At 33.1% G+C, this 14,355-nt stretch overlaps 1 protein-coding gene across 6 annotated transcripts in view; it reads left to right on the top strand.

The window, feature by feature from the left end:
• Positions 1-2,221: 2,221 nt before the first annotated feature.
• The window catches only part of LOC127851784 (uncharacterized), a 33,577-nt gene continuing 21,443 nt past the window's right edge, over positions 2,222-14,355 (top strand). For all 6 annotated transcript variants that reach the window (XR_008035948.1, XR_008035949.1, XR_008035947.1 and 3 more), the window contains exons 1-6: positions 2,222-2,406; positions 11,363-11,482; positions 11,578-11,676; positions 11,868-11,966; positions 12,416-12,471; positions 12,927-12,990. Coding sequence is in view for 1 of the 6 variants with exons in the window: in XM_052385658.1 (XP_052241618.1) it covers positions 2,402-2,406; positions 11,363-11,482; positions 11,578-11,676; positions 11,868-11,966; positions 12,416-12,471; positions 12,927-12,970 (423 nt within the window). In the remaining 5 variants the exon portion in view is untranslated. The remainder of the gene's footprint in view (positions 2,407-11,362; positions 11,483-11,577; positions 11,677-11,867; positions 11,967-12,415; positions 12,472-12,926; positions 12,991-14,355) is intronic.

The following is a 14,355-nucleotide window of genomic DNA, read 5'->3' as shown; positions in this document are numbered from 1 at the left end:
TGTATTTCTTTCGGGATTCTCAAACCGTTCCAAAGTATTTTTTGGATGTAGATTTTGAAAGAAATACAGATTCAGCACCATGGACACTGGTTTTAGTAAGCTATTGCAATACTGTTTGAATAATTTAGGTGGGTACGCTACCTTACTATAGATAAAACAAATTGGTTGTTACATGTAACTATTATAATATCTCGTGTACTAGTTGGAAGTGCTGATATTAAAATCGTAACTGAATAAAGTATAATTTTATTTCAGAATTTATTACGACTGTGTCTGTCTGAGCACTTTTTTAACTGAAAAAAAACACTAAGTGACGCATACCACTTTTTGTAACATTAATTAGTATGATGTACCTAATAGCTAAGGAACGTCATACTATTTTGAATAGATTAAACTCTACAAATCAAATTGCAGCCGAGGCGAGCAATATGCTTATAACAGTATTTTTATTCAGTTTTCCTTAAAATGCGTCATATCAAATACACGATATTATTTTAAATTCAGTTGGTTTTCTACGATAGCACCTACGTATAACATTTCATAAACACATTAATTGTCTTTGTTATAAACTCTGTTAAGTGCATTTGCTTTTTGTCGGCTCAGTTATAGTTTATATATCCGTTGTATTTATCCTTCAAAGTGATAACAGTATTCAATTTGTTTTTATAGCTGATTTATCGTTTTGTGTATTTTAAGATAAGCGATGATGTACGTGGTATCAGCTATGTCAGCAAAAGGGCATTTTGATTTTCTTGTTAAAACTTGTTTTTACTTGATCGACGTCATTATCGGTAGGCCAAATTTTAAAGATATAGTTTGTTATAAAACATTTTCTTATCTGCCGCAACGTTCAGAGTTATCTGAACATAAAGTAAGTGAGTGTTTCCCATGCCTTCGAATATATTTATCAACGAACTGAAGCACACACATTGGTTAATGTAATTTAAGCCAGGGGTGTAGCTGCCCATGTTCCGACTATACTCAGAGTTGTGAAATACGGGTCGTTAATTTTTGTTTCTACCCAACTGTCAGAAAATGCCATATATTGCAAAACTTGTTATTTAATTTTTGTTTGACATAAAATAGTAAGTACATTAATTTTTACTGTTCAATAACTTCATATTAGAAAATGAAATTTACAACATTTATCGATCGACATTTTATAGAAGCTTACAGAAAGTTAACATAAGTTTGTGTTGTTAATTAAACTTATGGCTCGTATACATTTCAAACCACGAGTTCCGCACGAATTGAAATTATTCTGATTCGAAAGTCGCAATTACAACTTGATAGCATGTCATGTATGAAAGTCTGAGTAGTGAACATTCTGTCAATGTCTATTGCTATTTTCTAGTTGTGTCAAACCAATGCATTCCTACAGCGAATAGAATTTAAAAAAAATGTTTTATTATTGTATATGCGTTGAATTTATATCATAGAGAAAAAGCAAAATTAAATTGTTTAATGATTGCATTTCGTTGATAAATATTCAGCAACATCTCTTGGTTTGAGTTTCTTTTGCGATCTTACACATTTTAATGCATTACATTATAAAAGTATCGTACTACATACATTTTTCAGGAGTAAGAATTTATCGTGTGCGTTACTCATAATCAATTTTGAATGTCACAATATAATTTCAACTGTATATTTAGGGGTATGTTCTAATAGATTTTAATGGCTGGTACAATTTAAGTTTTATTTTGAATAATTATTATTCAATATGACTGAATAATTGTTTAAAATTCACTCCCGAGGCCAAATATGACTCAATACACAATTTTATGCCTGAGATATAAAGTTATATTATCTGGCAATATGATATTTTTATTTTAATGTACATTTGGTGAAAGCTCCGGTTTGTTTGTTCATTTTAGAACAGAGGTATATACATTATTATATATGCTGTTTTACCCAAGATCCATCACAAGTTGTCGTTATTTGAAAGAAACGTCGACTGCAGTGTATCAAAGTGTATCAAACACATTGAATGTACCGATGCCAATGTGTTTTGATGTAATTTGGTAGCTATTTGTTTGATAGAATGTCCAATAGAAAAGATTTATGCAACGTCTTACCTATTTAAAATCGAAACATCCCTGATCTTATTAATAAACAAATCATAACCAGATCGTAAATGAGTCTTCTCAAGGCTTTGATTTTCTTGTCAAGTGATTGCGACCCGAAAAGATATCAAAACAACGGATTTATCTTCATTATTCAAACGCATAGCGGACGAGCAGTAGTGTGTACATAGAATCATTCCAGATTTGATGCTTAAAGACAATAAAGTGAGAGTTGTGCATATTAATTATTTCAAATGGTTGTATAATCATTTCATTGGAATCCGAATAAAATGCGTTCACTATAAATCACCAGAAAAAAAGAAGCAGCGACCGGAATGGCGTAAGTAGTATTGTAGAAAAGTATTAATAATACTTTGCTGTTTTGGTAAACATTAATTGCGTGTTTTTTTTTCTTTTCTGAAATATATGCCGTCATCCGACTTCCAAAATTGTCCAAAAGACACAAGATGTAACACGCGTTTTATTCCTGGATATGAATCTATGAAGAGTTTATTTTTAATTTATATGAATTCGATGTTATGAAACTTGTCTATTTTTTTTAGTGTAATAGCGAATTAACATTTTTAGGGAAATTATACGCAGTAAATAATCATTTGAAAATTTTGACAATAGAAGGGTATCTGATTCTAAATGTAGGACTTTATCTTGTTTATAAAACATTTTGATTTTTTTTCACGCATTACGTTTTAGAAGTCATTATTGCACGCAGAGTAATATATACCACATGAAGTCATTGAAACTTACAAACTTGTCAAATATAAAAATGATTTATCTTGATTGTATCGAGTTCCAGTGATGTCAAGCAATTCTAAATAGTGTCAAGAGTACACAAATGAGTAAAACAAATTCAAAACACTTACAAAGTGTTACTTACAAACACATAATTATACATCAGAACGCATGAACTCAATTCTGATTTTATAAAATAGTCATAAACATTTTTTACCACGCATGCTGAGATAGAACATCGAGAATAGGACTTGAACATTCGGCCTTTGCGTTGTTTAAAGTTGTAATATGTTATGCGCTATCTGTATTTTTGAATTCCTTGCTGATCGGATTTTACAAGATTTGTAATTTATACGTTATTGTTAACAGTTCTATACGCAAATGCTTTGTAAACACAATTTCTCTCAGATAGGTGAACTCGTTAATTGCGAATGTTTGGCAAAAAAACCATTTCAAGAAACTGAATGAAATTGGACGCTTTAATAGTAACTGGTTATACAATGTGTATTATATTTTCTAAAATGTTTCCAACGGTACTAAAAGTTGCCTTAAAGTGCAAGTTTGACACATAAATAAGATATCATCGTGATTGCTTTACTGACAGGCACTCACATGATCAATACGCACCCTAAATATTCTTTTTGAAGTTAAAGTGTTGTGACCGTTGTTGCTCCAAAGTGTCTAAAGCGCTTTGATATAAATTGATTCATTGTGAAATGTATTCACTCACATTAGAGGCTAACTTTTTAAAGAAACATAGTTTACACGCGTAAACATATCATTGACATCTTTTGGCAACACAACAATAACACAGTTTAATCGTTTTGGAATGTTGGCGCCCACCTCAATGCATGTCACAACACGAAAGGGCGATATGCAGTTTTCGTATCGATCACTTAGTCGTCGTTATCGCGTGTATTCGTTTGATGCCATTCAAGGTCACATGGAAGTAATAGTTGGGACATCGCTTCACCGAACAAGGACCACCATACAGACATATATGAGTATCGATGAAGTTACGGATTTGCAAACGCGTTCACCAATAGGCGATCCTTGTTTACGGATATGCGCATTGATTATATGCGACTTTGGTAATTGATGGACGACGCTGGTTTACTGGTGACACTGGTTCTATGATATGCAACTCTGGTAAATTGATTCTTACCCGATATGCGACGCTACTATTATGATAGGCAATGCTGGTTGGAAGCATTGTTACCCGAGTTTGACACTGCAGCGTAAAAGTTATGTCCGTCGGTCTTAACTATTCATTGAACAATGCATCGCCTTATAATGCTCAACAGCATAATACAGTAGTCATAATAACTTCTGCATGTAATTATGTGTACATAACTTTTGAAATTTTTAGAAACGACATATACAGTACATTCTTTTTATGGTTTTGTCTTAACAGGTTTTAATTCAAACTAGTTTTCCTTATGCGACATTTTTCTGAACCAATACGCTTTCCGTTTAAAGAAAAATCTTGCTTCTATATCTATCGTTTTAAGAGATATGTAAGCTTATTATTTTCTGTACGGAATCGAATTGAACCATGTTTTCAAAAAAATCATGTTGAGCGATGTGTTTGTGCACGCGAGTTAGAGAATGGACTTATATGAAAGTGTTCAATGGTCTTATTGAAGCTTTGTCACAAGTGCTTAAGTAAATAATTCGCACACTTACTTCAAACGTGCCTCAACGCTCTCATTGTTTGATCTCTATATATAATCAGCGGTTTTATGAGAAAAGACGCATTTTACATCTGGGATGGTGTGTAAATTCTAAGAACCATGTTTAAAATACTCTATGTTGAATATGTCGGACTTTGTCTCAGAAGAGCAACATATATTATGTTGAAGTATCTTATTAAATAATTGGCGAACCTGTTCAGCGTTTGTATAACTAAGGAAATACCCATTATACAGCTTTTGTATTTCACATAGTTTTATTAGGACAAGACCCTTCTTATTGATAGGTTCATTAATTCAACGATAAATGCTACATGACTCATTTATATATACGTTGGTTTTCTAAATGACAACCACTCAGTTTCAGTGCAGTAAATATCTAATATATTAAATACCATATAATCTTAAACACTGCATGCCTTAGTTATTGGATATTGAATATCTTATGGTGGTGTCTGCAGTTTGTCACATCATGAAACCACTTATTTAAGATATATCCGCGTACAAATTTCAGAGGATTTATGGGGATGAGTTTAATAAAAAACTGGTGTTAATTTGAGACGTTTTTGTTTAACAAACAACTCCTGTTTGAAGATTGGCATATATAACCTTATCTCCTTTGATTTTGCGATTTGTATAGTAAATTTCAGGCGAACCCTTCACATTTTATTGAGTGTCGTTTATGAAGACCGATATCGATTTTTAAATTATTATGTCAAATGTCAAAGTCAAGGTATATGTTATGAAAAACAACAACGTAAGTTACTTGAATCGTGTGAATCAAACAACTCAGAGTTTTGGGAAACAATCGGGAAAGTAAGTCTAGGATCTGAACGCAACAATAAAATACCAATGGAAGTTAAAACAGTCGATGAAACTTACACGTGCGACTTACCAACAGTGTTAAACGAGTGGAAATCCTGCTTCCAAAAGTTATTTACAACCGATGAACATTACCCATTGAAACAAAAACCATGCGGCATCGGACCTACCCCACTGAATAGCGGTATTAGTATACTAGATGTTAAAAACGCAATAAATAGTCTTAAAAAAAACAAATCACCAGGCTATGACCAGATACCAAGTGAAGTGTTAAATAACAATACTCGTTTAAATTACTTTCACAAATTATTCTGCGTATGTTTTGAAACAGGAAAAATCCCAAAATCATGGAAACATGGTATAATTACACCTGTATTAAAAGATCCTTCAACCGATGCACGGGACCCAATTAACTACAGAGGTATAACGGTTACTTCGACCGTCTATAAAGCCTACTGCGCTGTGCTGAACAAAAAATTGACAACCTGGGCTGAGGAAAACAATAAAATATGTGACAATCAAAACGGCTTTAGATCCAAGCGTAGTATAACTGATCATTTATCAACGCTAAGCGGCATACTAGAATGCAGAAAACGTAAACGACTATCGACATACGTCGCTTGCGTGGACTTTTCTAAAGCCTATGACCGAATACACCATGGACTGCTTTTTAATAAACTATCGAGTTTAGGCATAGAAGGTAAATTTCTGGACGCATTTAAGTCATTATATGATTTCGTTAGGTGCGCGGTAAAACTGAATAATTATCTAACGGACTGGTTCGACGTGAACATCTGATTAAAGCAAGGATGTTTGTTATCAACGACCCTATTTAGTCTGTACATAAATGATTTGAGTGAATTCTTAAATAATAGCGGTGTAGGCATTGAATTGGATGAAAAATTGGTGAATCACCTATTTTACGCGGATGACCTTATATTGTTAGCAAAAAAACGAAGAACACCTACAGCTACTGATCGATATATTATCTCAATGGTGCACGATTAACAACATGACAATAAATAATAATAAAACGAAAATCTTACATTTAGAACAGCTAAAACAGCACCGACGGAGTTTGTGTTCAAGTGTAACCAAGCAATTATAGAACGAGGCAGTCAATATCGTTATCTGGGCCTCGTTATAACAGATACATTGGATTATTCTATAACCGCAAAACACGTAGCACAGTCAGCATCTAGAGCGCTAGGATTACTGATCTCGAAGTACAAAGCACTAGGTGGAATGGATTATGAAGTCTTTACTAAGCTATACGACACAATGGTGTGACCAACAATAAGCTACGGAGCTGCAATATGGGGAATACAGGAATTCACATATATAAATGCCGTCCATCACAAAGCCTGTCGCTTCTTCCTAGGTGTAAGGAGATATACACCAAACGCAGCAGTCACAGGAGACATGGGATGGACACCACCGCACATTCGACAGTGGAAATCAGTGCTAGGACAATGGTTTCGCTTAAACAGGATGGACGATAACAGACTTAACAGTGTTTTGACTACTTAACAAGACAGGGCGCACGACGAAACAACTTGAGCAAAACGATAATCTTATCAGTCAATACAAAACTGCAAAATGCCGCTCTCAGCCATGGACACACATACAGCAAAGCTCAACAAACGTCGATAATAAATAGCTATCAACAAGCCATGTTGAACGAATTTAAGCTTAAATGGGAAGACACTGTCAATAGAGAACATGGTCAAATACGCGCAAATGGGGGTAATAAACGTCGGAACTATAGGCAGTTTAAGACAGAATTCACTGTAGAGCCATACGTCAATTGTTCTACGATAAGTCGAGCACAACGTAGTGCCTTGGCAAAATTCCGCTGTGGCGTTGCACCTCTTCGTATAGAAACAGGACGGTATGAAGGTGTACCAAAAAATGAACGATATTGTTTTATCTGTAAAACGTGTGTCGAAAGTGAAGAACATGCCCTAATGAAATATAAGATCCAATTTAACAGAAAGTGCTCTTCTGGTAAACCAACATTTCAACGCATTAAACCCAAGAGAGAAAATGAACTTCTTGCTGTCAGATGGCCGCACCATTAAACCCACTGCCAGAGCCTGTCATGACATTTTAATGAAGCGACACAACCACATGTATATATAATCCATTTAATGTGTGCGCATAGTCAATTTCGTACCATATAATAATATACAGTGTACTACATAATTTTCTCTTACTGTATTGTTTGATGATATATATTTTTATTTATTTTAAGAAAACTAATAATTTTAAACCGAATTTCATCAGGATCTTTTTTATATTTCTAACAGTTGTAATTAAATTTTTTTTAAAACACTAATCATTTTAAATCGAATTTCCTTAAGAATCTTTTTTTATATTTCTAACAGATATGAAATATTCTTTGATGCATATAATCGTTGAACACTTATAAAAATTTTAGAACTATCGTCTCTCGTAACTCGTTTAGAGTGGTTTTGTACATATATATATATATATATATATATATATATATATATATATATATATATATATATATATATATATATATATATATAATGATTTTGTACTGTTTTATTGTGTTTTATGTACAAAAGTGAGAGGTAAATAAACTATTCTGTCTGTCTGTCTGTCTGTCTGTCTGTCTGTCTGTATCGCACACATTTATAGATACACATTCTGATTGTCGACTGTTGAGAGCACAAAAGATAATATTCCAACTTATTTAGCGAGCGAACGTGTATAGCAGCTATTTTGTTGTAAATATAAACTTGAAACTATGCATATTAAAATATATACTTTTACAACCTGGCATTCGTTAATTTAGTTTGTATCTAAAAATGTTCATTGTCAAATTGATCACAACATCTGATATAGTTTTCATGCAACATTCATTGGTTTGCATTCAGTGGGAGACATACTTTTATTTGGTCCCGAAAGCAATAGCTTCATTTTTGAGCTCTTGAATTCGCTATCATCATTGCAGTGGAGGATTTATCTTTGCCCACCACTAAAAACCACACAAGATAGTGTATCTTATTTAACGATTTGTAAAGAGCACTTGAAATACCCACAAATGAAGTTGTATATCTTCTCAAGTATTTACATTTTTCGTCTTCATCTGTCGCCTATGCCAAGAGTGCTTGAAGTAAAGCGTTTCAAAACATCTGACAAGTTATAAAATATATCCCTTTTTATCAAGTTGGCTATTAAAAGACGCGTCGATCAATAAGAGTTAACGCTACAGTAGCTCGACGGGTTTTGACGTGTTCATGCTAATTTTTGGTAATCGTGTTATATCATCCATATGTCGTCCATCATGCATTGACATTGTATATTAAACGTTCTTCCTTACCAGTAACCACCTAAGAGAGACAACTTAACTGTACCGAAGTAACTTGTCGGAGGCCCACTTTAATATAAGTTTATGATGTTCAGATCCGTCACCAGAGCTTTTTTTTTAACTACAAGGCTGATACTTTTAATAATTGGCTTGTGACGTAATTTTTTGTTCTAATGAATGATTGTTCAAATTGCCAATGGCGACAAAATAGACCACAACCTTCGATAACATCGTTTGTAGAGAATTATAAAAAACGGCAACATCTTTTTAAAAGGCACTATAGAGCAAATCAGTTTTTTATAGGCCTCTGCATACTCAGGTAAGAGCAGTCCAAGTGTTTGCTCTCAGTTTATACGCACTCTTATCAGTCTGAAATGTTTTATAAGTTGATACCTTCCCTTATAAAACAAACATGTATTTTGGTCTTGAATCAACTTAAACAAATATGGGCCGGATGTCATGTTTTATCACGATCGCAATATTTACACAAACTAATACTTTTTACAAAGTGAGCACTCTCTTTTCTCAAGAAGAGAAACCGTACGTTAAACGTACCGTGGGCTGGATCTCTTGAAATTTGCAATCATAGGGTTTTGCTTGCTTCTTTCAGACTTGTTGTAACTCGTGTTTTTTATGAACATGACAACAGAAACGTATTCTCCATCTATACATCTTTACCAAACAACGTTCTTATGACGCAGCATTTTAGTACAGGTTTATGACATAGTTTTGCCCGTGTCCGTCGATCCCGTTTGTCTGTTTTGCCAGTAGGATAATTGTGTCATGTACAAAAATGCTTTACGCCACCGACTTGTGCTAATGCCAGATAAATGTGAAGTTTTTTGTTTGGCATGTACCTAAAACAATGACATGAGTGATAAATAATCATATTAATAATTATATCCACCAACAAATGAACTTGTTCATCTGGTTTTATTTCACAGTTTGTTACATATCTAGGAAGTCATATCCCGTTTAGCTCAACATTACATGTGTTGACTCGTGCCGCCACAAGTGAAAATATTCTGTTGTTATAAAAGCCGTGCAAATACATTAAACAGCATTTTAATGTTTTAAACTGTTTTCTTGCAGAGGTGTTTGGGATTATTTTAGCTGGGAAACTGTAATGTCGAACCCGGCTCGAGGCCGATTACTTAGAGCATAATGACTACCAAATCTCAACGAGACACCATTGAAGGTTTCCACATATGAATAAGCGCCCTCTATACATGTTTATATCAGGGGATGCAACTCTTACAATAATCCTTGTAATAGTATAACAGAATAACTACCCTTAGACCATTACTCATAACATGATACGATCCTACAGAAACCATATCTATTCATTTTTTATGTCTATAGATATAAACATAGGAGTTTGAGATTATTTTCGCGGTAAAACCATATTTGTACAATTTGTATGTCTAAAAATATAAGCCTTTAACATGTAAAAATACCCTGCTTATAACACACTCAAGGTTTAACATGTTTGCCTGTTAAACTTCGCTACAAAACTACCTGCTACATAACGACTTTTCATGGTTTTGTTATTTGTAAACGATGTTCAAGCACTGTAGATGCAGTGTGTTTATTTTTAAGGGATTTATAAATCACATTCCCATGCATATATGGTATGTTCGGATTATTTAAATGCCCAAATAAAGCTAGGCAGCTGTTCAACTATTCTCACGCACCAGGAAGCTAGACTTAGGAACGCTTACTTCTTAAACATTCAATAATATGTGTACGCATATTTAATTATGTTTTAAAGACCCTGATAAAAGATCTTTTGCTTTGGGTAAATTTCTCCCGACTGAATGTTCATGCTTTAAGTGCGAGATTGGTCTAGCGCTCATATGTGTCGTTCCGAGCATTATAAATTTAATCTTGTTCATAATTAAGCTAATATTCTATTTATAATAAATATTTTTGAGAGGTATATTCTTGTTTAATATATTGAGTGCTCTGTTTATTATACAACTTTATCAAAAATTCAATTTGAAAAAAAGTTATAATAGACGGGTTGCTGTCTGAAATCATGGTGATAATTCTGTATACTAAGATAAAGATAAGACGCCTACGAGGATTAAACAGCGATAGTCAAGTCTTCTTCGCCGCGGTTGGCATTACTATTGATTGTTTTTACATAACGTTTTAAAAACTAAAACAAACATTGTGGATATAAGGTTGTATTAGATAGAGGAATAACGAAACTCAGAAACATTACCAGGAGAGGATTTAATGATACCATACTCGTGAAGTGTATATAAGGCAAATGCCCAGTTTAAGCCGTTTATGCTATGTATGTTGAAAGTTCCTTTCAACTTTTCACAATAATTAATACAGCCCCTTTTTCAGTCGATTGTATGTTATTATAAGCATAACATTGTTTTCGATATGCTCAATACAACCTGTATTACGCCGGATTTATTAACATCATACAAACCATGTTGAATTTGAGAAAAACCATCAAACTAAGAAACAATTTCAGGACAAAAATTAATGTTACCATACGGTAGTCATTTATGTCGACAAAGTCATAATTGAAACTGATAAGAAAAGATTGTTAACCATATTATTTGCATATACCCGCGGGGCATTTTGTACAATTTGTATTCACTAAGAAATTAGGTCTTAATTTTGAATTCGAATAAAGAAAAGAATTGCCGGTTACAAAACGCTTCTTTTTTCAGTTCAAACCATCCAGAAATTTTAGAAAGTACAAAATCACCACCTTTTACGCCAGTGGAAACGGTTCCCCCAAAAACTAGTTTATCGCAAACACGTCTCCAGACGGAACCTTCAGGATCAAGGTAATCATGTACTTCAATATTAGACGCCTTGCATTTTGTATAAACCTATCCATTTACTATTGGAATATTTAACACAAAGTATTTTTTTGTTTCAGATCAAAACAAGAAAGTACAAATTCAGAAACATCGCAATCACTTACAGCGCCTACAACACTGAAAGCAGATACATCAGAAACTCAGACCTTCAGTTTACGGTAATAGAAGTATTCTTCATTGTTATGTATATGCAATTTAATTAAACAGGTTGTTTATAAACGTAGTGTGTGCTTTACAAACGGAACATTAAGGATCAAGGTAATCATATACTTAATTATTATTCGCCTTGCATTTTGTTTAAACCTATCCATTTACTATTGGACTATTTAACACGTAGTTTTTTTTTCAGATCAAAGCAAGAAAGTACAAATTCAGAAACATCGCAATCACTTACAGCGCCTACAACACCGAAAGCAGATACATCAGAAACTCAGACCTTCAGTTTAAGGTAATAAAAGCATTCTTTATTTGTATGTATATGCAATTTATTAAACCTGTTGCTATTAAACTTAGTGTGTGTTTTTTGCCTCAAATATTGGAATTCCCACAATTCAGTAAAAGTGTTGGTAAGTATAAAAAATTATAACTATCCCTTACTTGTATATTTAAATATGTTACACAATAATTATATTTCTAAATGGGTTCCTTACGTAGCAAATCGGAATCACGAATTTTTGCTGAGTTTAATAAGTAAAAATTGCTTGTTCAAGCTGAAAACAAAACTTTGTTTATAATACAAATTGTTCTCATTATAATTTTTATAGAACAAGGTTATTGATGACAACTTTTCATCGATGAATAGTGTTTCAATTTTAATATATATTCTTTCTTATTATAAATGTTAACGGCTATGAATAAGAGTTCTATGTCTTTAAAAACCTAAACTTGTTTCTATAGCCTTCGCGTAAGTGGATCGGAAAGTGATCTTAAACAAGTACAACAAACAATACAACGTAAGTAGTAATTAACAAATAATATTTTTTTATCGATGTGGAATTTGAAAAAGTATAGACTGCAATTGACAGAAAACATACATGTTATATATGATGTTTATCAAATATATGTTGGCGTAAAACTTTTGTCCGATTCCTTAAGGATAATTAGTAATCTCGTAACAAACCGCAGCTTTTTGTATTGCTACAAGTACTGCACGTCTCGATATATAATGCCAATATTAAAATTCTTATAAATATATTTCCTTTAAATTTAGCGTTTAAAAAATAACGTTGACTACTTCCCACATAAGAGGTACGCTTAGCCTAAATAAACACATGCTGCTCTTTAATACATATAACAGTATGAATTTATAACACTAGACAATAAAACGAATATATCAGAACAATATCATACATTTCTTATTAATTTCACTCGTTGTGTACATCCATCGATGAATACGTTTCTTCTGCAGGACGTTTTATAAGAAGCCATTTGTTTATGGAGAAATTGACTTAGAGCGCAACGGCCGAGCAAAGGTAAGTTTTCATTCGCCCATAGCGGCTGAAGTATGGTACATTCGAGCGGAAAACCGGAATAGGTGGATGTGGAAATATCTATGGATAGCATTATGGCATTATTAAATTAATTATTGAAAAGTATCAAGTTGAAACAAACGTTATGCCGCATGCATAAAACATGTTTCTGCGTTCATGACGATGGTCAACACTCAACGTCAATTTTCAGACATTGTAATTCAGTCCTTTACAAAACTTTCGAAATATAATTTTGGTCCGTAATTGATGAATTGTGAAATATCAAGCAAGAAATATAAACTTATGGCCTGTAGTGTCGTTAGCAAGATTCAAACTCATAGGTCCGAGCGTGAAGTAAAAATTTAAGGACAATCCAGCAAGGAAACAAATCATCATAATCATTTTGTTTCACTCAACCATCAGAAAATAAGGTTCGGAGAGGATGTATTGCGCAGTTGTTATGGCATATGTCGAATTAACGTCTATACTTGATGGTCACACCGGATATATAAATACATTCAAATAACCCTTTAGAGATCTTAGCTTTTTAAAAATCACTATGCATAAGGGTAACGAATGTTTAGGGGTACTGTATCACACAGAAACCTTGCTCTTTGGTTACATGAATAAATTCAAATTCAACGATCATATATTGGAAATATAACCCTATACATAACCAAGTAACCGTTAGATCATACTACTTAGGTCAAAATATTAGGCCTCAGTTAATGGTAAAAAATATAATAAACTCGAATTTAATTTCGCAGAACACAAGTTCGAACATCATCTACGGATTTTAAATACTCGAACCATGGTAGAATCATGTCTAATGTCATATGACACACACAAGCAAGGTCGCTTGGTCAAATGCTATGGTAACAGATTCTGGCACTTAGTTAAGATAATATTTGTTCCAACTTTAATGGTCCTTCAAATAATATGGCAAAATAACCAAGTATTATTTGAAATGCAGAAAACAAGATGACAAGACTAAATGGCAATTTGAAATTTGAAGGTAAATGTCAAATACAAAAGTCGACTCTCAAACTTTTATCAGACGCATACTTGTCTCGAGCTTATCTGAAAACTGAAATACATTGGCAAAATGTATAAATATGATTTTTTTGACAGAGCGACAAGCACACAGTCCATGCCCCTTCGCAAAGGTCAAAATTATAGGTCAAATGTCAAAAAGTAGTAAATATCATCATTCAGATTTCTAAAAAACTGGGTACGCCACAAAACTTCTTTGTATCGTCATAATTTAATAATATCACATAAAATATTGTATTCAAACTTTGTTATTTAAATTGAGACCAAGTTTAACAACTAGATGTTACATGCTTTTTATGAATAATACTAATTTAT

The sequence above is a fragment of the Dreissena polymorpha genome, chromosome 11 (assembly GCF_020536995.1).
Source record: "Dreissena polymorpha isolate Duluth1 chromosome 11, UMN_Dpol_1.0, whole genome shotgun sequence".
Taxonomy (NCBI): Eukaryota; Metazoa; Mollusca; class Bivalvia; order Myida; family Dreissenidae; genus Dreissena; species Dreissena polymorpha.
The sequence above is the reverse complement of the archived record's forward strand: the minus strand, read 5'-3'. Positions and strand labels throughout refer to the sequence as shown.